The 26,860-nt window shown below is 40.9% G+C and overlaps 1 protein-coding gene across 2 annotated transcripts; it reads right to left on the reverse strand.

Annotated features, from left to right (window-relative positions):
- Positions 1–8,777: 8,777 nt before the first annotated feature.
- On the reverse strand, positions 8,778–13,028 carry LOC147634643 (4-coumarate--CoA ligase-like). Of its 2 annotated transcripts, XM_086803774.1 has the most exons (6): positions 11,752–13,028; positions 11,388–11,586; positions 10,498–10,643; positions 10,303–10,370; positions 9,433–9,535; positions 8,778–9,132 (listed from the first exon to the last, which is right to left on the reverse strand). In XM_086803774.1, the coding sequence occupies exons 1-6, from the start codon at positions 12,781–12,783 to the stop codon at positions 8,995–8,997; spliced, it is 1,686 nt and encodes a 561-aa protein (XP_086659900.1). In that variant the 5' UTR covers positions 12,784–13,028; the 3' UTR covers positions 8,778–8,994. The 2 variants fall into 2 exon arrangements, with proteins under 2 accessions (XP_086659900.1, XP_086659901.1); XM_086803775.1 differs by lacking the exons at positions 8,778–9,132; positions 9,433–9,535 and having other exon boundaries at positions 10,299–10,370; positions 11,752–13,000.
- Positions 13,029–26,860: the final 13,832 nt, after the last annotated feature.

Genomic DNA, 26,860 nt, shown 5'->3' on the forward strand with positions numbered 1-26,860 from the left:
TTCCTTTCATTTCAGTACATTTCCAAGAAAAAATATCTTGAAATTCTTTCACAAAGGCTATTATTTCTCCTTCTTACTCAAGGGTGAGGTCTTTGGTAATAAACATTGGCTTAGGTTCTTCATGTTAAAATGCAAGCAAAGTGATGAGCTATGGTGGATCAAATGCAAGAATCAACATCATTAGCAAAGTGATTAGATGATGATTAAGATAAGATTAGTGAGCAATTAATTGATAGCTTAATATAGGCATGGATACTCAAAATCCAGCAAATACTCATTAGGCCAATGCCTCAATTTATAGTGTTTACATCCACAAGATGCCAAGCATCTAATCCCACTGATCTCTCCTTGATTCTCTCCACCTCTTCACTTTTCCCAAAATATCTCCACACATCCTATAACTTCTCATGCTACCCTTTATTCTCTCCCAGTAGATACCTCTCACCTTTTCACTGCTTCTCACTCATTTACAGACTCTCTTTTACAGCCTCTTGCTAAGTGCTTGTTCCCGCACACACCCATTCACTTGTATATTTCAACACCTCCCCTCAAGTGAATAATCCTAGCACACCTGGACCCTATACCAAGTTTCCCTCTTACTTGGTAGCCCGACCACTGGCAGTGCCTCAAGTCCCTAATTCATAGTCCTTGACACTCTCTCTCTATATGTCCAAGGCTACTACAAGTGCCCGTGACCTTGACTAAAGTGCTCACACATACATCTACCACATGGCCTACATCATCGGGGTGGCTCAGATGTGGTTTTACTCTGTTGGGGCAGGTTACATTAGGTTGTGGGGTTTCTCTCTCTTTCTCTCTCAGAAAAGATGATCTGACTCCACTTCCTTAGGAGTCTCCCTGAAGTTTGCCGATGTTGTTCCTTCTTCACTGGGTTTGCTGGGAGTCTTGCCATGTGTCCTGGGCTTCCCATAGTTGTGGTGGCAAGTGAAGTTCCTTCCTCCTCCCTTGCCTCTTCCTCATCGGGTCGTCGTCCTCGTGAGAATCCTCCTCTCGATGAAGAATGCTTTTTCCTCTCCAGCTGTTGAGTCCACCTCTTTCTTCTCTTTGACCTTGGTCTCTTGCTCTAGTAGAGCTCCTTCTATCTCATGCAGCTTCAATTCAGGTACATTCTTTAAGGTTGCCACAATGTTTTCATATTCTCCTTTGTCCACACTCTTCAAAAGGCACTGCTAGTGCCTCATCATCCTCTACCTTCTTACAATAATGGCTGCCAGTTGTTTCTTAATGCTTTTGTATTTGTTCAAGTGTGTGATTAAAGGTTCATTTTCCTTCATATCAAGTTTGTAGAATTGCATCATTAGCTGATTTATCTTTGAATTTTTTGCTTGAGTGCCAAATAATTTATTGAGTTCATCCCATGCATCTTTTGCCCATGCATCCCATGCCTCTTTTGCCCATTGTATCCCTGTGATGTGGTGAATGATTTCATCATTTAAACTGAGTGCAATGAGTCCTAATGCTTTCTCATTCCTACTCTTCCACTCATTTTTTCCAATCACCTCTGGGCATTCATCTCTTCCCTCAACTAGCCCCCACAGATTTTTCCTCATGAGAAAATACATGGTTTTTGTTGACCATGTATAAAATTGCTCCCCATTAAATTTAGCTATTTCTTGTGCCATGCTCATGATGATGTGAAGGGGGTATTACCTCTTGATCCAATTCAAGATTCAAGGGCAGTGTCTACCCTTTTACAACTCAAATCTAGTGTTAAATGATGATTACAACAGATTTATCAGCATAATTTCACCAAAAATTACATAAAGCCAAGGGTAATAAATCTGTACTGAATGGTTGGAGTATCAAACCATCTCCGAATTGTAATCTGAAGTTATAGGGATCTGTATCAGATACCCAATGGTAAATTTAAACCCTCAATTGCACCAAAATATAGTGATTAGTGCTGATTAATCACTGATTAATAAAATAATCCCCTATTTTGTGTGCAAAAAACAGAGTGTGCAGGGAGGCCAGATCTAGGGCCTTAGAGTTAAAATGAGCTCAACTCCTTTTTCAAGGGGATCAATAGCAATTAGTCTAGTAGCGTATCAAGCCAAGAAACAAAAGATTTGATCAAACATTGAATGCTTAATCTCTATTTTACCAAAGTCACTTGCAGATTTGATGCAGAGCTTGATGCCACTTCTCCTTGAGAAATTTCACAAATCTGACATCACCAGCATGTAGAACACCCTTGTAAACCCCTGGGGCCAAGAGGAATTAGACCAATTCCTTCTATGTGAGTGTAGATCTTCAATTTCCCTCAGAAATTTGGTGCCAATAATTTCGAGGTTTTTTGCAGCTCTCCCAATGGCGGTTTAGCGATTTGACGCGACTGGTTGATGCGTGGGGATGTAGCTAGATGTGGCTAGTAGCTTGTTGCCTAATGTTAAGCCTGGAGGGAGATCAAGCCCCTCCACTAGCTGGGGGTGCAGAGAGCTTGTTGAAAAAGACTAAAGAAGTGATTATCTCTTAATCCTAATTAATAGGATGATTAGTAAGATAATAAGCTCATAAATTGGATGGATCCTAAGCTAGGCTCTGATACCATGTTAAAATGCAAGCAAAGTGATGATCTATGGTGGATCAAATGCAAGAATCAACATCATTAGCAAAGTGATTAGATGATGATTAAGATAAGATTAGTGAGCAATTAACTGATAGCTTAATGTAGGCATGGATACTCAAAAACCAAAAAATACTCATTAGGCCAATGCCTCAATTTATAGTGTTTACATCCACAAGATGTCAAGCATCTAATCCCACTGATCTCTCCTTGATTCTCTCCACCTCTTCACTTTTCCCAGAACATCTCCACACATCCTAGAACTTCTCATGCTACCCTTTATTCTCTCCCAATAGATACCTCTCACCTTTTCACTGCTTCTCACTCATTTACAGACTCTCTTTTACAGCCTCTTGCTATAAGGGCTTGTTCCCGCACACACTCATTCACTTGTATATTTCAACACTTCACCAGGGCCAACAAGATTTACTTTTTTTTACCGTAGTGGTGCCATCATATAAAGAATGTGGTGCCATCATATAAAGAATGTGGCCATCGTAAAGCATGTGGCTCTCCACCATCTTCATGGGGTGAAGATCTTCTTAGGCTTTCTATGGAGTTTTCTCCTCCTTGGCCAAGTGACTATAGGCACTGTTGTCACAGGACCTCACGTACTCCTTAAATAATTAATCAACCTGACATATACATCAAGAAACAAATCATAGGCTTGAATTTAATTAAAAAGATTAAATCATAACGTAAAAGATTGAAAATAGAGAAAGCATCACCATCGACACACAATTGGGTGCAATCCCCCCCCTCCCTCATGTGTGCAACTCCACTTTCACGCCATGAGTATTTTGAGAATTGTATTCAAAATATAGCACAAGGAGCTAATAAATCGTTATGCATACAAAATTATGCTTTTCTTTTTCACTTTACAAAAATAACTCAAGCACTAAAGTTTGTTCACACACTAAGTGTCAAATAACCAAAATTTCTCTAATACACGTGATAATAAAATAGCAACGCCACGCACAAGTGCACATAAATAATATGTATAATCATTTGACACATGGCTAATAAAATAATCCATATGAAATAATAATCCGAGATGATATATATAAGATCCTCCATGTGTACGCACTGCTCATCACCACAAACCTAAACACAACAATTAATCCCAATATGAAACATTAATAGGCACAAACACAAAACACTCGCCACACTTGTTACACTTCGATGAGAGTATTATTATACACATCATTTAGCATGGTGTGTCTTACCACTTGTTACACTTTTTTATTAGCTTGTTAAGAATCATCAACCTTGCTATCAATGCCAGTGTTATTTCCATTTAGGGATTTATCAAATGGTTTTTGATAGGTTTTAACTTTGATGTTGAGGTTTGAGGTGTCATTACTTCCTTTGAATCATCTTTATTAGCTTATTGAGAATCATCAACCTTGCTATCAATGCCAGTGTTATTTCCATTTAGGGGTTTATCAAATGGTTTTTGATAGGTTTTAACTTTGATGTTGAGGTTTGAGGTGTCATTGCTTCCTTTGGGATGCCATTTTATCTTTCAAAATTTATGTCTAAGGAAATGGCCGAGCTAAGGCAGTGTGGTTGAAACATGTTTACTTCTGATCGAATGTTGGGTTTTAAACCTACTATAAAATTCCTTCTTTAATCCTTGCTGTGAACTTTCTCAATCACCTGTATTTATAACAAGGTTTGCCAAAATCTATCCACATAAGCGGATATATTCTCTTTCTCAAGCTATCTAAAGATGGCCCATCATTGTCTAGCCTAGCTTTGTATTATGAGGGTAAGAAATCCTTCTTGATGAACTTTTGAAATTTCTTCCAAGATTTAGGTTTCTGCTTCTGGTTCTAGTCACGTTCCACCATAATGCTGCACTTTCTACTAAATGATTACTAGCACACTTGATTTTATCCTTCTCAGAGAATTTCTCCTCCAAAAAGTAATCATTAAGTTAACTAAGCCATGCAAGTATTGTGCGAGCATCTTTCTTGCCATCAAAACTTTGAAAGGTAAAAGCTTTGCAGCTAATTTTTTTCTCCTTCCTAGACTCCTAAGCTCTAAGAGTAGCTTGCACGATTCTCTGAATTTGATCACCATCAAAGTCTGAAGATTCACCATTACGAGCACCTCTATGCCTCTTCTTACATGATAATTTATCCTCTAGATCCCTTCTCAACTCCTCAACTAGACTCTCATTCTAGAGTGCGTGAATTTGGTATTAAATGGTTGGGGGTAGAGGATTCATGATAAAAAGAGATGTAGATCGATAAAAGGTGTAAATTTTAAATGTAGAAATAAAAATTACTGAAATAATACTTAGCTTTCACCTGTAATTTGTAAGAAGTCGAAACAGGTCCTGTGAGAAGAAAATCCAAAACTGCCAAGAGTCTGTCGAGTAGTATCAAAGAGGGCACTCAGGGGGGTTCGCCTCTAAGAAATTTTATGTATCACGTGCGTTCAAGGGGTATTTTAAAAACCCCTTACACTTACATACTTTTATGAATAAAATGATCCCTTTTTTTCATAAACTTACGGTTTTTTTAAAAATTGGTTTTAAAAACCTCTCTTGTGAATGTAATTCTGGAACTTTTTTGAATTAATATATCCCTTTTGTTGAACTCACGTGCTACACTTACATAGTTTAGGTGAACCCCCCAAGAGCGAGCATGAACTCGCCATAGAAAACTCAATAAACTTTGCCTTTGAATTCTTGATGGAATCCCCATAAGTAACCTTTGAGATTGCAAATTTTGAAGATGTAGCCTTTTTGAAACTTTGCATCTTAGTGTACCCTTGTAGAAGCTTTTGAGAGAATCAAGATTTTTAAGCTTGAAAGCTTTTACTTCTTGAAGTGTAGAGCTTCAACAATGGAAAAGATAAATAGTAATTGGGTGGACAATTGAGAAAGGAAAGAGGATGGAAAATAAGAAAAAAGAAAATAAAACTAATAGCCAACGGTCACAGCGAACAGAAAGAATGAGAGAAAGATGGCAGCAGTCAATGCAAGGGAAGAGAGAATGAGATAAAAATCACCAAATGCACAATCGAAGAGAGAGATTTTGAATAATATAAATCTTTTGAGCTTTTGAGTGGGACGGTGGGGAGCGACTGAGAGAGAAAAAGAAAAATCCGCCACAGCCCGAATTCGTGAAGCGCCGTCAATCGATGGAGAGAGAAGAAAAATTATTCTTTTGGAAAGCTTGAAAATCTAGCTTGATCGATCTTTAATCAAAAGATTAACAGCCTGCAAAGACACAAAAAGTGATTTCTCTTCTTTTCTCAAAATTGGCTTGAGAGCCCACCATAGCCATCCATTGTACATTTCAAATACTGCCATGGGTTTAGCAATATGAGAATTGAGGTTAAGTCTCCTTCAATCCTTGATTCCATCCATATGATCGGATCATGGAGTGGTTAGGAGTTGGAAAAAGACCATTTTTTCTTCAAGAAGGGTGGTTTTCATTAAGGGAAATTTGGACTCAAATTGTGCCCTTTAAGGATTTGCACACATTCTCTCTCTACAAAAATGGGCTCATGATAAATTTTGTGCAAATCAACTCAAAAGTTAGCGGAGTTTAGACATTTGAAAACTACTCTTCAAGACCTTTCCAATGATATATAGCACGGCATGAAATTTTACACATTCAGGAAGTCCCCAAATTTGGTGATGATGTGGTATGTAATGTGCCATATGTTATCACCAAATTGGGAGACTTCTTGAATATGAAAAAAATTTTGTCATACTATATAACATTAGAAAGGTTTCCAAGAGTAGATTCCAAATGTCTAAACTCTACTCACTTTTGAGTTGATTTTTAGCCCATTTTTGTAGAGAAAGAATGTGTACAAATCCTTAACCCAATTTGAGTTCAAATTTCCCCTAATGTGGCTTCACAGAAGTTTTGAGAGTAAAGGTGACATTGAATTGCAAGCCTTAGATCTTATTCTCCATCCAATAGTCCATAACGTTCCCATAAATCATTTAACCTTTGTCCAAGAGAGTCTTTAAGCTTTTCTCTTCTTCCTCTTCTAGATTTTTATGCGCGCACAAATAATATATACAATCATTTGACAGATGGCCAACAAAATAACCCATATGAACTAATAATCCAAGATGATATAGACAAGATCCTCGATGTGTGAATGCAATGCTCATCACCTATCTCACAAACGTAAACACATTAGTTGTTTCAATTGATTGCTATCACAACAATTAATCCCAATATGAAACGTTGATGGGCACAAACATAACAGACTCAACACTTGTTACACTTTGATGAGAGTATTATTATGCACATCATCTAGCATGGCATGTCTTACCACTTGTTACACTTCGATGAGCATATCACTATACACATCATCTAGCATCGCATGCCATTTGCATAAACCACTTGTTACACTTAGAATGTGCAGGTGTCTAGCATAGTCCACGTGTCTTCGACAACACATAGTTGTCAAGAATGGCACTACTTGTTACACTTCGATAACATATACCCATCAAGGATGGTCTCAAGCTATACCAATTACACTAGGTAACTAGTATTTAATGCGAGATTACCCATGATACCAATTCACTAGCAAGGCACACTAGAATCGCAAGAGTCCTGGTTTCGCCAAATGATGGACATTATGTAACAACTGTGGAAGTTGATCCTTGCAGAGGAGTCCTTGCTAGATAAATCACTAGCTACTCGTGGTTCAAAGTTGTCATTGGCTTCCAAAAGGGATGTTGTACTAAGCATGAACATGGAGGATATTTCCATCCCATCCAATCCAAAAGGGATGTTGTACTAAGCATGAACATGGAGGATATTTCCATCCCATCCAATCTTGTTTCCAAGCTTTTGGGAATTGCCAAGACATGGATCCAATCCTCAGAGTTGCCAGGTTCTGGAAGAGGCTCGGAGTCTTGGTTCTAATCTTCACTATCCAACAACTTGCTACAACATTTACACATGTTGATTGAAGCGATGATGATAGTTCTATCGAACTCATTGGCGAGAATGCCTAAAACCCATAGGATGAGAGTCTTCCCTATCTTCAAATTCATTTTTGAGGCCCGAGTGCCTTTGCGTATATAGATACGATTGGTTTCCCAATCACGAACAAGCCTTTGCTTCCCTCACCTAAGGCCTTCCAAGGATCATTGTGTATGACCCTAATCCATCAACATGAACTTATGGTAGAAGTGAAGTACTGAGGATTAAGTTGTGTTCTCATCACCAAAACCTTAACCATGAGGCTTGTGCCTATGAGTGTGAGGATTCTCCAAGCCTACCAACAGTAATCCTTGGTGATAGTGTTGACACCAAGGCCACCATCCAAGGTTGTGGAGGCCGTCAATCCTTCGTACATAACAAGTACTTTGTTGCTTTCAAAACAATGTCCCAACGTGTTCATGGCCACTTCTACCCTCTACGTAGGGTTAACTCAAGCAATGCTCATATTAACTCAAGCAATGCTCATATTAACTCAAGTACTTTGTTGCTTTCAAAACAATGTCCCAACGTGTTCATGGCCACTTCTACCCTCTACGTAGGGTTAACTCAAGCAATGCTCATATTAACTACTTGAACAATTTAAGAGAAACATCTCAAGCTATGAATATTTCAGTAGCTCTACTCATTTAAGATAACTCAAGTAATGTTGGCTTCTTCTTAGGGTGCCTTACCCTTGCTCGAGACGCTCTTGTTATCGAGTTGGATGCATACATTTACATATTGACAGTTATTGCAAAATGTTCGATTATATTTTTTAAAATTTCCACGTTCCTTCATCCGTTACACATGTGACCTCTTCCCCCAAAAGCGCGTTCCTCGTCAAAGGTAATGTCAATGTAAAGTACGATGCACTTACGAGACCCAGAAGAACTGGTTTTTTTTTGTGAAAAAGTAAAAGATCTAAAAGCGGTTTGTCTACTTTTTGTTTTTGGTTTTTCTATCCATGGTTCGAGTGAATTGAACTCTTGCTGTCGACGGTAAAGATTTATGGCAGCAACAAATTGAAATGCACATGGAGTGCTTTTTTTTAAAAAAAACGATTCCACCAATCCACCACGCGTTCACTTCTTTTTCGACACATTATCGATCTTATAATTCAACTTCTACAAAGCTATTACAGAAATTTCGAGCACCGTTTATTTTGCATTTTATTTTAAAAACTGTGGAAGTAAATTTTACAAGAACTGGAGAGATGCTACATGGATACGAAATTCATAGAAAATGACATTAAAGTAGAAACGCAAATTTAAAAAACAGGAAAGCAAATGATGAGAGGGGAGTTTGGCTTGCACTTTACACCAAGAAGAAGAATAGCACAGGATATTTCGGAATGTGAATGCGCAGAGTTGGTCCACACACTCCTATTCAACAAAATGGGGGAGCTAGGAAAATGTTCCTCAGAAAATAGGTCTTGAACTATCATGCGTTTTGCGATTTCCGAAGGGCGGCTTCGTCAGCAAGCTTCTTTTTCAACTCTCTTCGCAGTATCTTCCCTGTGGGCGACTTGGGGATGGCCTCGATGAAGTACACTTTACAGATTCTCTTGTAGAAAACCACCTGCCCACACACATTCAGTCACACACACCATGAGATTCTCGTGTGCACACAGCACCAGTGCCCCCCACCACCTCCAGCTACCACAATATCAACACCATGACATGAGATTCTCGTGTGCACACAACACAGTGCCCCTCACCACCTCCAGCTACCACAATATCAACACCATGAGATGAGATTCTCGTGTGCACACAGCACAGTGCCCACCATCTCTACCACTACGTGTGTCCACCACCTTGCCATCACCAGCGGTCATGCCTCACACATCTATTCACACATCTATTCTCAGTACTCTCTTACCTGTTTGGCTATGTATTGCTTGATCTCCTCTTCTGAGATATCTGATCCACTGGATCTCACCACAAAGGCAACAGGAAGCTCCCCGGCAGCATCATCTGGCTCTCTGTTTGGCCAAAGAAGAAAGATTGATTAAGCACCGATCATAATGGCGGTCACTGCATCCACTAAGCATTAAAGATGCAATTTTGCAACGGACTTCAAAATTGAAGCTTGGCCATTAAGTGAATAAAATCTACTTTGGGTAGCCTTCTCTCTGGGTTTTCTTTTTGAAACCCTTTGCTGGCTGCACCATCGTGTTAGAGCCCCGTCCCACAGGGTTACATGGGGCAGGAAGGGGATTGTAAATGGAGTCGTCCCACTGCAGGTGGACAGACTATGAAAAGAATCTCTAATCACCTTATTATTGGCTATCTCACTACATTAAGACCTCATTTTCTGGAGGATTTGATAGGGCTCCAAAATAATTGGTCAGGGATTAAATTTTGGTTAATTTTAAGTACGGTTATTGGACAATTTCCACCCCCCACAACCCCTGTAAGTACCGATGGGACGCAGCTCTCAGAGAGGGGCAAGTAGGGGGCTTCAGGCTTCCCTTGGTGCCCTTGGTAAGGGGTTGAACAGGCCCCATAAGACCAAGGTCACACAGGTGACAGGGGGCTTCTTTTTAACAAAACCCCATGCGGGAAGGCATTGAATGCTGGGTAAACTTTGATGGATTGGCTGCCAGGAACCTGCAGGAGGCTTCGTTGTGCATTGCTTTGCCAATTTTGGCTAAGCACTGCTAGACCCCAGGAGCTTACAAAGACGAAAAGAGAAAGAAAATACACTAGCAGCACAGTAGCAGGGATAGTCGATTCTCGAAGAACTTACGGTACAACTGCTGCATCGTGAATTCCAGGAAGCCCAATCAGCATTGACTCCAGCTCAGCAGGAGGCACCTAGAAAGTGGAGAAAAATCACATCAATCATCACAAGAGCAAGCTTGCTAAACTAGCTACACACCAAAAAAGAAACCATCCCAACTATATATCCCTCCTCATTCCTGCAGCAATTGCTACTTAGTACCTGATAGCCTTTGTATTTAATAATCTCCTTGACTCTGTCCACAATAAAAACCTCATCATCTTCATCAACATAGCCTACATCTCCGCTGTGCAGCCACCCATCTTTGCTAACCGTGTAGGCTGTGGCTTCTGGATTTTCAAGGTATCCTGTCATCAAACATCATGAAGCACATGAATACACATGCTTATTGAAGCGATATTAACTGCAGAATTCGACATTGTGGAAGACGAGGTAGGTAATGCTTTCAGGACTATCTAACATGGTGTTGGAGTCATGACTACACAGTGTGTAGAGAATCCCTTCAGGACTATCTAACATGGTGTTGGAGTCATGACTACACAACACTGTGTAGTCGTGACTCCAACTTGCCTTCGCGACTATCTATGGAAGAAGAGGTAGGGAATGCCTTCGGGACTATCTAACATGGTGTTGGAGTCATGACTACACAGTGTGTAGGGAATCCCTTCAGGACTATCTAACATGGTGTTGGAGTCATGACTACACAACACTGTGTAGTCGTGACTCCAACTTGCCTTCACGACTATCTAACATGGTGTTGGAGTCATGACTACACAACACTCTGTAGTCATGACTCCAACACCGTGTTAGATAGTCCCGAAGGCATTCCCTACCTCTTCTTCCATGACTCCGACACACCGTGATAGAAAGTCGCAGGAGGACATTCCCTCCCGTCATGCCCCTACTCAGAAAAGACAAAGGTTCCCAACATGTGATTGGTCACAAAATTCATGGTAAATCTGATTGATCACCAGTTTCAAGGCAGTTTATTACGCTAGAAGCCTCATGGGCGATGTACACCCTAGATTTACTTAGATCAGGAATTTTTTACTCCTGAGGCATGATGGTGAAGAGATGGCCGGCACTCTCACCTTTCATGATTTGTTTCCCCCGGATGCATATCTCTCCGGCTTGATTGTAGGATACGGAAGCGCCCGTCTCTGTATCTACGATCTTCATCTCTGCATTCCTCACCACTGTGCCACAGGAGCCCGGTTTCACAGGGATCGGGTGCTTGGCAAATGACATGCACATGGACAGAACTGGGCCAGCTTCAGTCATTCCATAGCCCTGTAAATTGAGACAACGGTCCAGATAAATCAAGCTAAATTTCATGTAATAGCCACAAAATTACAAGAGTAAACACCACAAATAAACACTATCTACTACCAAATTATGAAGGGCATACATGCACTTAGATGTAGCTTAAACTGCTGATTGAGTTAGGCAGCAAACCTGGCCAATCACAGCATTTGGCAGGCGCGCTCTGAACGCATCTTCGAGCTCCTTGCCCATAGGGGCTGCTCCGGAGAGCACCTTTCTAACACTGGAGAGATCAAATTGGTCCACCGTGGGACACTTGGTGATGGCTAGCACTATGGGAGGCACCACCGCCATCACCGTTATCCTGTGCTTCTGAATGAACTGCAAGAGGCCAACCACCTCGAACCTCTGCATGATGGCTACGCTGGCGCCCGCCCGCAGTGAGCACAGCAGCACGGAGTTCAAACTGAAGATGTGAATGAGCGGAAGCACGCATAGAACCACATCTTCCGTGGAGAAGTGCAGATTGGGATTCTCTCCGTCCACCTGCTGCGCCACGCTGGTGATCAAGCTCTTGTGAGTGAGCATCACACCCTTGGGCAGCCCAGTGGTGCCGGAGGAATACGGCAGAGCCACCACGTCGTCGGCGTCGATCACCACGTCAGGGAAATCCTTCTCGTCCGCTTCCAGCAGGACGGAGACGTGTTCGAATCCTTCTACTGTATTGTCGATAGTGAGAATGCGGATGTGCTGTTCACACTCTTCTGCCAGCTTCACGACATAGGCCGCCTGCGTGACGATGAGGCGGGCCTTGGCGGACTGCACCTGACGATGAATCTCCGCCGGCTTGTAGAGGGGATTGGCGGTGGTAGCCACGGCGCCTCTCATAGCCACGCCCAAGAAGAGCAGCACGAACTCGGCGCAATTGGGAAGCAGGAGCATTACCACGTCGCCCTGGTTGATCCCCATTTTGGCCAAGCCGGCGGCCACCCGCCGCGAGAGGAGCTCCACCTCCGCATAGGAATACTCCTTCCCTGTGGTGTGCTCGATGATGCAAGCCTTGTCCGGATAGAGCGACGCCCGCTCAAAGATGTACTGAGGCAAAGTGAGGTGGTCAGGGATGTCAATATCCGGCAGACGCGATCGGAAGATGTACTCAACAGGGGCAGGAGGGGTAGAGGCAACCGGCGAGGGCAGAGAGATGGGGGCCATCACTTCCGCCATAGCCGACGATCTTCAAGGAACAAAATGAAGATCGCAAGAGCGCAGAGAGAGCTCTCCACCTGTGAGAGAGAGAGAGAGAGAGGCTTGAGTGCGCAGATGGCTTGTTTAGAGGAGAAATTTGAGGCTATCTCTGTGGACTCGTGGGCGTGCTAGCGAGAGTTTTATGGAGTGGTGGGCGGATTAATGGCAAGGGTTGCGCACAACAAGCTCGTTGCGACTAAAGTTGGCATTTTGAACAGTCAATAATACAAACTGAGACCGAGTCATGGGTAAAACACGCCGCTAGACTAGTTAGAGCGAGGGTTTAAAGAGTGTCCGTGTTGGCGCTAACCTCGTGTGGCGCCCTTCTACTTAATTTTTGGCTCTGCCACCCTCGTGTGGCGCCCTTCTACTTAATTTTTGGCTCTGCCACCCTCGTGGGCGCCCGGCCGCCCTTGAGACCTGTCAACAACCACCACTTTTGACCGGCCAACGCATGTATCCTTTTGTTATTAGTCTTGGAATTTTGCATCCGTATGAAAACGGCTAACTTGCTAAAAGCCTATTCAGAGGTGTTATTATTGGAGGAGTTGTAGTCAGGGCTGAAATTTAAAGGCCTACCTTAAGCTTCAATTTGAAGGCCATAAACTATGTTTATAACTAAAATTTAGAGAAATTTCAAAATAGTGGCCTTCTATGGCCTTTTTTGCAACTCTATTTTCTATCAGGCCTTCTCTAGAACGTTTGAAGGGCTTAGATGCCCCATGAAGGCTTCAAATTTCAGCACTGATTGTAGTTGACAATGCCTACCTATCCCAATAGTCAACAAACTACACTGACATGTATATGGCCCTCCTTCTCATAATGTGTCCGCCGGGATCCCACCATGCCAACGATCGTTTTTTTTTGTAAGGACTTGAAATTAACAAGAAATGGATATTTACACGAGGCTTGTGTATACAACTCACACATACCACCGCCAACAATTTTGTACAAGGGTGCACATCCACCATAGTCCAACAAGGATCGACGAACACAGGACCTCTTGGATAACACTCATCCTCTTCTACCAACTGAGCCATTGTCATGGGGTTGCAACAACAATCAGTTTCGTTAAATCATGCCTCTAATGAAAGATGAGGATACTCGTCGAGGAATGTCTTGTTAGCCTTAAGTTACCTCTTTCCTATATCGTCATAGTTTTCTCTTGACATTGTGTGCATAACTTGCCCACTCAAATGTGGCATGAAGAGCCCCTTAATGTTGATTCATTAAACATGGAAAACTAATTGAACAAGAGGGACATTGAAACTCCCCAAAGCAAGAATCACACTTTCTTGCCCAAGACTCATGCACACATAAGCATATCCTTGAATCAATTTACATACTTATAGCCCATCGTCACCAATGCATCAATAATCGCAAGAGGGCAATAGGTGCTGGGTTGAAATGAGACTACTTTTTGTTCTATGTTGATTGCAACCTTAGACTTCAATTATGTTTTCTAACTCTCCACATTGAAACCAAACTTTTCCTAGAACCAATAACTTTTCAATAAGTACAATCAAGTAAAAAGGTCACCTTTTCCACGAGACATTAATAGATGAATAAAGGGTTTTTCTCATTGCTTTCACCTTTTCCAATGAGACATTAATAGATGAATAAAGGGTTTTTCTAATTGCTTTCACTACCAAACCCATTGTGCCCACCTTTTCCATGCAATAAGATCCTCTTTTAATGTTAAATGGTGCTTGTGTTTTTTTCCTTGTAGCCATGTAATGGCATCTTCATGTGTTCTCAAGGGGTAACTGAATAATTAGCGAATGGTTATTGATCTAAAAAGGATTTTTTGTGTACAAGCATGATTAGAATCAAGTAGTAAAAAATATTAGAACACTTCACCAACAATTAGAAATATATGCAATCCTTATTACATGGATGCATAACGATTTTCTTATCACTAATATCATTATAGTATTATAGAATGAGGTGGTAAAAAATATAACAACACTTCACCAATTAAAATGTATGCAATCTTTTCTCACCATTGTTTTAGTATCCCCTCTTTCCTCTCACTCATTAATGGGGTGATTTTTCCTCTAGCTCTATGATTGCTACAAAGTACACATGTGTAGTTTGCACTAATAAGTCTTTTTGTTAGATATGAATGCTCCATCTAGTTTATGTGATTGCGTAGTAACCGTGGCTACCTCTATGTTGTAAGGACCCTTTATGAGGAGAAATCATTTTGCACAAGAGTAGCATGGATGCCCCGAGAGACCTACTTTGGACACCAAGATGGCCATAGGTGGTGGTGGTCATATAGTTAACAGACGGCTTAGGAAGTTTTAAAATCATGCCAAATCGTGGAGGCTGATATAATTGGTCAGATTGCATCATGCATGCGGGAGCATGCATGTGGGAGGTCTTCTCGGGACATTTTGTCCTAGGGATGTGGGGTCCATTTAGGAGCTTAGATGAGACTAGAGTAAAAGGATCGAGAAGCTTAGATGAGACTAGAGTAAAAGGATCGAGAAGCTTAGATGAGACTAGACTAAAAGGATCGAGAAGCTTCTAGAATTAGATGAGCCTAGAATCTCTTCAAGTAGGATCTAAAGCTTCTAGACCTAGATAAGCTTAGAAGCTTCTAGACTTGGAAGGACCTATGACTAGTTAGAAGGATATCTCTATCTTGTGAAGGAGATACCATCATGGTGGTGGGTAGGACACTCATAAGTGGACCACTTTTGGTCATGTGCATAAGTGGACGACTTAAATGAAGCCGTGGGAATAGCCTCTAAAGTGTGTTTTTCTTACATGGAAAACCAATTGAATAAGAGGGACATTGAAACTCCCCATATCAATACGCACACCTACCTACCCAAGGATCACACACACATAAGCATATATGTGAAGAAATCCAAATACTTGTAACCCATGGTCAACAACACAACATTACCAAGAGGATGTCCAATAGGTGGGTGTTCAGCTAGCATGACACACCCATCCATAGGCTCCAAACTATACACAATGTGAATCCAGCCAAGCTAAAGAGCACGTAGTTGTGGCCCTTGGAAGGCCCCTCTCCCAAGGTCTTAGCCCCACAAAGGAATGTCACCCAAGCTAAAGATCCCACAACTTTGGCCCAACTTACACCCAACTTTGTCCCATACCATCATGCATTCATAGACCTCACGATTATCATTGATTCGACTAGCTAGTGGGATAACCAATAATAGCTGGCACTTGGGAGGCCTCTCTTGGTCTGAGTCCCGCAAAGGAATGCCCTAATGAGCAATAACTCAACTATATGACCCAATGGCTAATGTTAATCCCCTTTTTGGATTAACAAAGATGCTCCTCCAATTGAGGACATTAATAAGTGTCATGTAAAGGCACTATAAAAGTTGTACATTTTGAAATACTAGCCACTCAAGACCTTAGTTAGTAAGTTTTGGGCACCCAAGTGTGAATAAGGGCTAGTTTTATAAAAGGTAAATTCTCATAATAATGAAATGACACAATCTCCCTTTGTGCTATGAGAGCTCTTGTCGTCGTCTTGGGAGAGAGAGAGAGTGTGTGAGAGTGTACTCTAGAGCATGTTCCTCTTACATGCATGTGTGTGAGAGAGTGAGAGGTAGATTGCCTTGCATTGCGGTGCGAGCGGCTCCGAGGTGACAGCATGGAGGTGGAGATTGGAGAAGTGAAGCTTCTAAAAGCGAACTTGGGGAGCCTCAAGGGACATGAGCTCAAAGCATTGGTAAGTACCCAATGATTGTTGTGTCTATTGCTTCTCATGTTTGCGGTTGTGTGGAGTTCCTTCTTGGGAGGTGCGGTAGCCCATAACATTTTTAGCACCGCTGCCGCGGAAACACCATTGTTTCTTCCATCCTCTTAGAGCTCTAGCTCCCATCAGCATCAGGCGTCGTATGCACATGAATTCTAGGATTCCATGACCACGAAAGACATTCAGACAACTCACGGGAAGATTATGCTCCAATATCATAGCCTAGAATGTTTGTAGATCTTAGAGGATACAGATGTCAAGTATAAGCTGGAGAAGGTAGGATTGGGAAGAATGGCAGAGGTCCTCCCCCGCACCATCAACCCAACTTTATGTGCAGAGTATCTGAAGTCTTATGACAAAACCACCAAGAGAGGTACAGTAACGAAGTAACGGAAGCACTGAGCAGGACCTCATCACAAAGGAGATGATATGAGACGGTCTGTAGTTGTCTCCCCCCATAACGCCAATCAAGAAAATGCCCATGGAAGACATGCTAAAGAGAATTTCCTATAACTCAAATGGGGCGGATTATGATAAAGAGAATGTGGGGGAGAGGGAGAGCTTCAAACCTTAGCAAGCAAGCAAACACACACACACACACACACACACACACACACGAGAGAGCCAGACACAAGAGAGAGATGGATAGCTGAATTTTCTTCAATCTTCTTCTTCTCTACTCAACCAACATAACATAAAGATAAGAGTACACACTATATGGGTTAGTACTCAACTACTACAACATACAAGGGTCGGTCCATAATGTGAACCCGACTAACATGAGCTGGCGCTATAACTATGCCAGTCTCTAGTAATCCAAAATGGCTGTCACATAGCCTGTCATCCCACTGGTCGCATATCACCCATAATCTCACTAACCATGCCAGTGGTGTAGATGCAGAAGCTATCACCCAGGCGGGTCATCAATGTCCGCCTCTCAGAGCACTAGTTGAGCTCGATATCTCAACACACCCCCTCGAGCTCAACTCCACACACTGCACTCCAAGTAAGCTCCTAAACCTGTGGAGCTTCTTTGTGCCCAATGCCTTCGTGAAGATGTCATCCACTTGATCCTATGTGCTGACATATGCCAGATCTACATCTCCTGCTAGAATCTTCTCCCTTACAAAGGGATAATGCACCTCAATGTGCTTTGTTCTAGCATGATATATTGGGTTACTAGCCAACTGTATGTTGCTCATGTTATCACAATATATGACAACTGCCCTATCCACGGGCTCTCCCATGTCACCAAGTAGCTTCTGAAACCAAGCTACCTCACAAGCTACCATAGCAACACCCCTGTACTCTGCCTCTGTACTCGACAAGGCAACTGTTGGCTGCTTCTTACTACTCCAACTCACAACAGCACTCCCAAATGAGAACATAAAACCACTGATAGATCTCATGTCTGTAATACTACTAGCCCAGTCAGCATCTATGTACCCATGCAACTGTATCTCTGTACCAACCTCATAGAAAAGTCCATAATCAACTGTGGACTTTATGTACCCGAGGATCCGTCTAGTTGCATCCAAGTATGGCATCCTAGGGGCCTGCATAAACTTACTCACACGTCAAACAACATAGCTCAAGTCTGGCCTTGTAATGGTCATGTAGATCAAACTACCCACTATGTGCCTGTATGTAGTGGGGTCCTCCAAAATCTCATCTGTATCTGCGCCGGAAAGCTTTGTGTTATGCTCCAATGGCATTGAAATAGGCTTACAACCTATCATACCATACTTGGACAACATGTCCAAGCCATACTGCCTCTGTAATAGCGAAATGCCATGAGGTGATCTCACCACCTCTATGCCTAAGAAATACCGCAGCTCACCCAAAACCTTCATCTCAAACTTCAAAAGCATCTTGACATCATGTATGTCTGCATCACTATCACTAGTGATAATCAAGTCATCCACATAGATGACTAATAGCATGATCCCTCTATCTGTCTTTTTCACATATAGTGAAAAATCTGCATTGGATATCTGAAATCCAATGGTAATAAGATACTCCCCAATCTTGTTTGACCATGCTCTGGGTGCCTGCTTCAAGCCATACAAGGCTTTGCGTGTGAGATCCCAACTGCCCCCTCTGCGCACCGGATTCCCGGATGGTAGCAGCGGAAGTAGCTTCCTCTTGCGCAGGGCAAGGTTTCTCACTCGCGGCCTCGCCCTCGAATGTCCGGGCAGCACGAGACTAGTGGTCATTCCAAAAACCGAAACCGAGAAAATTTCCCATGCCCCCGAAAAACGGGGATGATTTCACCATTTTTATTTTCTTAATGAATTTTTCTAACAAGGTCAAGATACTGAACAAACCTTCATTAGAAGGGAAACTATTACAGACTCAACTTGAAGGGATCAACGCTTTTTTCCAAATTGAATTAGGCACAGCCATTGATCTACTAATTAGAGAAGTCTTCAGGCTTTTATTTAACTACTCGAGTTCTAAGCATACTCCTATTAATCAATTTTATGATTAAAACTCTACTGATTCCAGTCCATCCGGCCCATGGGTTAGCCACCGCCCAACCACTGGAATTAGTAGAACCAAACAAGTAGTCACCCACCCATAATTGAATGCCTTTCTTATCTTTTGCTTTATAATACAGATACGCACACACTCCTCTTTAAACTTTAACTTTTAAAAACAATCCATTGATAAACAATTATTGGTTACAGATGTCATAACTCAAAATTTCCATTCAATCCTTGTTTCTCACAAAACAGTATCACTCTGGACTCTTCGTTGAGACCAGCAGGTCAGCATAACGAGATCCAGTAATAGATTACAATAATTTTCTTGTCATCATATATATATATATCTTCCACGACATACGCATGGGTGTCCTAAGCATTGCGAGCCCGTGCATCGCCTGGTCAGAACCCTCCAAGATCCTCCCTAGGAGTCCTGGCACTTCACTCAGGGACCGCTTCGTCGGTCCGTACCAGAAGTACACCATTTTTCACCATACCCAGGCTGGTCAAGACCTGGGCAGGTTTTTGTTGCGTGAGCCGTCCTTTGAACACTCCCTGTCCAACTGTTGCAACCGAACTTTCCTTAGAAAAACACATATACCAATGCTCCCTCCACATTCTGGCGTAAGACAGTCCTTTTAGAAAACAGGGTTTCTATGCAAATTTTGAGTTTTGATTTTCTTTTGAATACAATGGGTATATCTTAAATCCGTATCCCAATACTTCTAGATCACAGGTCTAAAATTCTAACAAAATTTTCTGAATTTTGTAACCTTGATCCTCAGATCAGAATCAAGGGTTTTAACTTGATTTCAGATTCGGTGGGTGATTTGAGTGAAATTGTTCCTGAACTGGTCACATCATCTTTTCTTGAAACTGATGAAGGAGATTAAGTCTTGGTCATAGTCTGATTCAGGGTTTGAGTCTGGAAAGGTTCTCTCTGAACTAACTTTCTCGAAGGGTAATATTTCAATTACTACTTTACTGAATTTTATTCATTGAGTATTTTGCTTAACTTAATTTAAAACTAATAATGAATTCCTATGAGGAATAAATTAATCATTTATCTAAAATTCCGACTTCGATAGTTTTTCTGAATTTTCTCATTACCATCCTAGAGAATATGAAACGATAGAATTTTCTCTCACAAAGTATTTACTTATTCATTTACCAATATTCATGGGATTTAAACATAGGATTAAAGAGAACTCTTATTTTGATATAAAAATTTTGTATGCATCTATTTATGCATAAAATCCAACTTCTATGGAAATAAGACTTTTATATAAAAGAAAATCCTTTTATGCTTCTATTTATGTAAAAAAATCAATTTTGATGAAAGTAACACTTTTATAATAAAAAAATCTTTTATGCATCATTTTATGCATAAAAATCAATATTGGTGAAAGTAACACTTTTATAATAAAAAAATCTCTTTTATGCATCATTTTATGCATAAAAATCAATATTGATGAAAGTAACACTTTTACAATTAAAAAAATTCCTTTATGCATCATTTTATGCATAAAAATCAATATTGGTGAAAGTAACACTTTTATAATAAAAAAATTCTTTTATGCATAAAAATCAATATTGGTGAAAGTAACACTTTTATAATAAAAAAATTCTTTTATGCATCATTTTATGCATAAAAATCAATTTTGGTGAAAGTAACACTTTTATAATAAAAAAATTATTTCCAATATGCATCTTTCTATGCATAGAATTTATTTCTAATGAAAATCACTCTTTTATAATAAAAACATAACCAATATGCATCTTTCTATGCATAGAATTTAAATTTTAATGGAAATAACACTTTTATAATAAAAATATTTCTACTATGCATTTTTCTATGCCTAGAATGAAAATAACACTTTTAGAATACACAAATGGTGGGGATTACTCTTTTTGAATAATAAAAGATAAAACTTATTTCACAAAATTTAAGAAAATTTTGCCATAACCTCCTTTGTATGGCTGACCATTTTTCAATTTTTTTCTATCCTCAAGTTACTTCAAAATTATCCCAAATGGTTTAAAGCATTCTAAACTAATCAAATTCCACTTTTAAAAGAGAAACAATATGAAAAGTTTAATTCTAACAATTTGATTACTTATCTAGGATAAAGAAAGGCTGAATTTAAGAATGAAGAGAGGGAGAAAGCCTTTCCAACAAGACATAACATCATTTTTCCATTTTAAAGAAAACAAAAATTAGAAAACCATTAAAAGGAATAAAGAAAAAGTAGGTTTTCTAGCTTACTTGAATTTCTGTGAGCTTTCCTTTGGCTTGATGGTTTGAGGGATCTACTCTTGTTTGCAACAAGAGTGGGCACCAATTCTTTTAAAGAGGGAAAGATCAAAAACTAATGAATTATCAATAAATTCATTGTTTTTGGCTCTAGGGTGGAGTAGAGTAACAGTGCATAAAACACTATCAAGCTTCTACAAAGGGGGAGGCTTCTATTTATAGGAAAAAGTGAGCTTCTAGCCAAGCAAACTGATTCTAGAATTTTCTAGATCAGTTTGGTCAATTTTTGACCATTTTTGGGTCAGTTTAGCTTACTTTTTGGAACTAGACTTGAATTAGGAGAGAGGAGAGATGAAATATCTCAATATTTGAGAATTTAAAACTCCACCACACATGTGAAATAGGCGCCTCCTTCATGAGGGGGAATCCCCACTCTTGAGGTGTCAAAAATTCATTTTTTTAGTATTTCCTTTGGTTCTTAGTCCACTCTTCATCTTATGTGAGTATTTACTCATTTTTGGGGGGATTTTCTTTATTTCTTCAATTTATCTCCTCCATACATTTGGATGAATCCGATTGGCCCCTCAGAGCCTTAATTTAAAATTTTCAAAAAATCTGGACCCTTAGGATAAGGCCTTTTGAACATATTATAATTTATTTCTAATGCACCTTCTGAAAATCTTTTTGAACTTCTGTTTTGAGGAAATTTATTTTAATAAGAAGAGATATTTTTCCATCCAAAAATATCTAAAATCTGAATAACCTCTCTCTAGAATATTTTCTCTCTCTAAACCAAAATAAGTAGAAACAAGATCTTTTATTATTCTAAAGAGGGAATTGATTACAAGGGAAGATACTAGATATCTTGAGGGGCTGGGGAGGAATCTTACATTCTCTCCCACTTGAAAAACGCGAGATGTCCTCACCTCGCAAACTGGGGGTAATCCTGCAACAGTTTGGCTTCTTTCTCCCAGGTGGCATCTTCAAAAGGATAGAACTTCTATTTAACCAATAATTCTCTCAGAATTCTATTCCTGAGAGCCTTTTCTCGAACATCAAGGATTTCTTCAGGTTGGAGTTCCATCTGCCCTTGGGTTGAAGAAGTTAAGATTTCATCATCAAACACATGATTCGGGCTTGGTATATACTTTTTAAGAAGGCTGACATGAAATACATTATGTACTTTAAGTTGAGGAGGCAGAAGAAGCTCGTAGGCTAAGCCTTCTTTCTTTGTAATCAAATATGGCCCACAATATCTGGGGGATAACTTCTTGTACTTCCCAAGAGATAGAGAACTTACCTCTTCTTATCTGTATACTGCTTCCGTCTATCCTGGGCAGCTTTTATATCTTTGCGAATTGACTGCATCTGCTGCTCCATGTCGTCAAGCATTTGTCTGGACATCTCGACCCTAATCAATGGGTCGGACCAAGTTAATGGAGTTAAACAATCTTGTCCATATACAGAGCTTTGAAAGGGTTCATCTCAATACTTCGGTGATAAGAAGCATTGTAGGCAAACTCAACTTGGTGCAGATAGCTTAGCCACTTCTTGGGTTCCCTACCACAGCATGACCGAAGTATATCTTCAATTACTTGGTTCACCCTTTCAGTTTGACCATCGGTCTCGGGGTGGTAAGCTGTGTTGAGATCCAAGAAAGTTCCTACTGCTTCGAAAAATGCAGTCCAGAATCTTGACGTAAATTTGGGGTCTCGATCACTTACTATTCTTCTGGGTAGGCCATGAAATCTGAAGATTTCCTTGAGGAACACTCTGGCCACATCCATGTAGGTTTCTTTTACTGGAATCAGATGGGCAACTTTGGTTAGTCTATCTACCATGAAGATGGAGTTGTAACCTGATTGCACTGAAGGTAATCCAGTAATAAAATCCATATTGATACATTCCCACTTCATCTGGGGGATGTCTAATAGATGTAACTTCCCATGCATTTTTACTCTCTCGGCTTTGACTTTCTGCCAGGTCAGACATTGACGTACATGATTAAGCACATCCTTTTTTAGACCAGGCTAAAAGAAGCTGACATGTAGGTTTTGATGAAACCTGGATGCCCTGTAATAAGGCTATCATGGGCTTCATTCAGAATTTGACCCTTAGTTTCCTCATCATTGGGAACGCATAGCCTGCGATTATAATACATAGTTCCATCATCAAGGCTGAACCCTTGAACTCGGTTCAACTACTGTGGAGTTTTGCTTTCCTGCATAAGTAGGGTAGCAATAGGGCCAAAGAATCTATCCTGCATGATCTTCTCTCTTGCTTCAATAATCAAAGGATTTGACACTACAGTAATTGCAAGCAAGGAGGCTTTTCTGCTGAGGGCATCTGTTACCACATTTTCTTTGCCTGGGTGGTACTTGATTTCAAAATCAAATTCCTGTAGGGTCTGCATCCACCTTCTTTGGCGCATGTTGAGATCCTTCTGAGTGAAGATCCACTTTAAGCTCTGATGATCTGTCATCAAAGTGAATCTTTGACCCAGTAGGTAATGTCTCCACAACTTCAAGGCATATACTACTGAAAGTAGTTCCAGGTCGTGGTGGATAGCATAATTTCTTTCATGCGTTCTGAGTTTTTGGGATTCATAGGCCACTGCATGACCTTCCTGCATGAGTGCACCTCCTAGGGCAAAACCTTTGGCATCAGTTACTACCTCAAAGGGTAGAGAGAAATCTAGCAACTTTAGAACGGGATTGGTTACCAAGGCGGTCTTCAGCTTATCAAAAGCACTCTGGCACCTGGTAGACCATTGAAACGGGGTATTCTTCTTGAGAAGATTAGTCTGGAGGGAAGCTATGAGAGAATACTTTGGTATAAAAATTCTATACCAACCAGTCAATCCCAAGAATCCTTTGACTTCTTTCACTGTCTTTGGTTCAGGCCAATCTATGACTGCCTGGACTTTAGTGAAACCTAGAGAAATTCCATCTTTGGATACCAAAAAGCCCAAGTATTCAACATGGTCGGTAGAGAAAGTGCATTTGCTCTTTTTTGCAAAGAGTTGGTGCTTCCTTAGAATCTCAAGAACTTTTCTGACATGAGCTTCATGGTCAGCTGCATTCTTTGAGTAAATCAGAATATCATCAAAGAAAACAAGAACAAAATCATCCAAGTATTCTCTGATAATGTCTTGCATTAAGCGATTGAATGTAGCTAGGGTATTTGTCAATCCAAACAGCATGACAGTGAATTCATAATTCCCATACCGAGTATTTATGGCTGTCTTCGGGATATCTTGCTCATTAATCCTGATATGATAATACCCTGATTTGAGATCTATCTTTGTGAAGATCTGGGCTCCACTTAGCCTGCATTAAGCGATTGAATGTAGCTAGGGTATTTGTCAATCCAAACGGCATGACAACCGAGTATTTATGGCTGTCTTCGGGATATCTTGCTCATTATTCCTAATCTGATAATACCCTGATTTAAGATTTATCTTTGTGAAGATCTGGGCTCCACTTAGCCTGTCCATAAGCTCATCAATTCTGGGGACAGGATACTTATTCTTAATTGTCAGCTGATTGAGGCCTCTGTAGTCCACACAGAGTCTTAGTGTTCCATCTTTCTTTTTCTGAAAGAGAATTAGCGCACCCCAAGGTGAAACACTGGGTCTTACAAACCCTTGTTCTAACAGTTGTCTAAGTTGTTCGTTGCGTTCGATGGCTTCAGGAACTGGCATTTTGTACATGCGCAGGGCTACTGGCTGAGCTCCGGGGGTCAATTCTATCACATGATCTACTTCTCGAATTGGAGGCATCTCTGTTAATTCTACTGGGAATAAATCATCATAATCACTTAACCATTCAGGCTCTTTAGCTTTTAGCTTTGTGTCTACTGGATTCATTTTGACAACATAAATGAGCTGCTTCTTTCTAAGTCCTTTTAGTGACTTAGAAGCCTTTACTAACTGCAGACTTGGGGATCCTGAAATTCCGGTTCCTTGAACTTTATTTCCGTGAAGGTCACGAAAGGAAATGGTTCCATTATGACAGTGAATGTCAGCTTGATTTTTGTGGAGCCAATCCATTCCAAGGATCCCATCGAAAACTCCCAAAGGTATAACTCTGAACTGACAGTCAGTTAATTTCCCATCTAGATTGAACTAAATACGATCTGTCTCAAGGTGAGTGAAAAGAATCTTCCCACTGGCCAATTCAACTTGCATAGGTTTTCTTGATTTCTATTCTAAGACTAGCTTACGCAAGCATCCTAGGGAAATGAAGAATGAGTACTGCCTGAATCAATCAAAATCTTAAAAGGCTTACCCTAATACTCAGCTGGAGTATGAATGACGGAGAATTGGCGATTTGGCCCTTGGTTTTCAATTGCTGCATAAATTTGTCCTCTTTCCTCTTCCACTATTTCTGCTATTGTGATTGCTCTGGCTGCTTCTGCTGCAGTCTCAGACGTGGAACTCTTTCTCTTTGGTTGCCCCAGTTCTGGGAAGGAGTTCTGAGGCTACTCTGGATAGAGGCAAATGGGTGAGAAGGAGTTCTCTTGGGATTGCCCTGATTTTGACGAGATGGACCCTGATTTGACTGATAGGAAGGGGTTGGTCTCTGCACTCTCGATCCTTGACTTCCCTGTCCCCTTGACATGGCAGGAGTTGGGTAGTCTTTCAACGGGTGACCAAAACCCTGACGTCCAAAACACCGGTTCGCACTTTTGATCTCATCCCTCTCAATCCTTGAAAGAGGTGGGGCTCCTGAGAAAGTGTTCTGTGGGAAGGGTCTTCCTTCACTTCTGAATCTCCCAGTATCCTGATTCTAATTTGGGCCTTGTTGCCTCTTTGGGGAAGGAGAGTTTGAAGTACTTCCCGGGGTTTGGAATCTTTTAAAGTTAGAGGGTGCAGGCTTCGGCACAGGACCTTAACAACAAAGGCTTTGGCAAAGTCCTTTGCCATTCTTACAGCTTCGACCATTGAGACAGGTTTGGCATTCTTCACTAAGGTGTCCAATGGCTCGTTCATTCCTCGAATGAATTTGGCCATCAGCTGCTCTTCATCCAATTGCGGGGAATATTTGAGGAGAAGGGCAAAAGCTTGATGGTACTCTTCAATTGTCCGGCTATCCTGCTTTAGTTCCAAGAACTCATTCATTTTAGTTTCAAGGAAGCCCGGAGGACAAAACCACTTTCTGAGGTAAGCTTTAAGATCGGTCCAGGTCTGGATATTCCGGTCGAGATGGTTAGTCTCGCAGTGATTCCTCCAAGCAACCCTGGCCGTTTCCACAATCTTTAACCTGCCATCTTGCTTCTCTCATTATAGCCAGTTACATTAAAGTATTCTTCCATAGCCTCAATCCACTTCTCCACTACTTCACCTAACTGCTCCCCTTCACCCTTCAAGGGACCAGGCTGGGATCTGTGCAGGGCTTTTCGAACATCCGGATCTAACTCTACGTCATCGATTAGAGGATCCGGTTGCCTTGCACGGGCCGCACGCCTCATGATTTTGACAAAACGAGATTTTTTGTCAACTTAACTTTGACAACAGATTTATGATTATTTAATTTTTATGATTTATTCTTTAAACAGATAATTATTTCA

This window comes from Cibotium barometz, chromosome 10, assembly GCF_041138505.1.
Source record: "Cibotium barometz isolate CiBa-2024 chromosome 10, ASM4113850v1, whole genome shotgun sequence".
NCBI lineage: Eukaryota > Viridiplantae > Streptophyta > Polypodiopsida > Cyatheales > Cibotiaceae > Cibotium > Cibotium barometz.

Coding starts and splice junctions, on each gene's coding strand:
- LOC147634643 (XM_086803774.1), bottom strand. CDS start 12,783: ATGGCGGAAGTGATGGCCCCCATCTCTCTGCCCTCGCCGGTTGCCTCT. Junction 10,371..10,497: donor TTAAATACAAAGGCTATCAG/GTACTAAGTAGC, acceptor TCCACTTTCTAG/GTGCCTCCTGCTGAGCTGGA. Junction 9,536..10,302: donor CACGATGCAGCAGTTGTACC/GTAAGTTCTTCG, acceptor TTGGCCAAACAG/AGAGCCAGATGATGCTGCCG.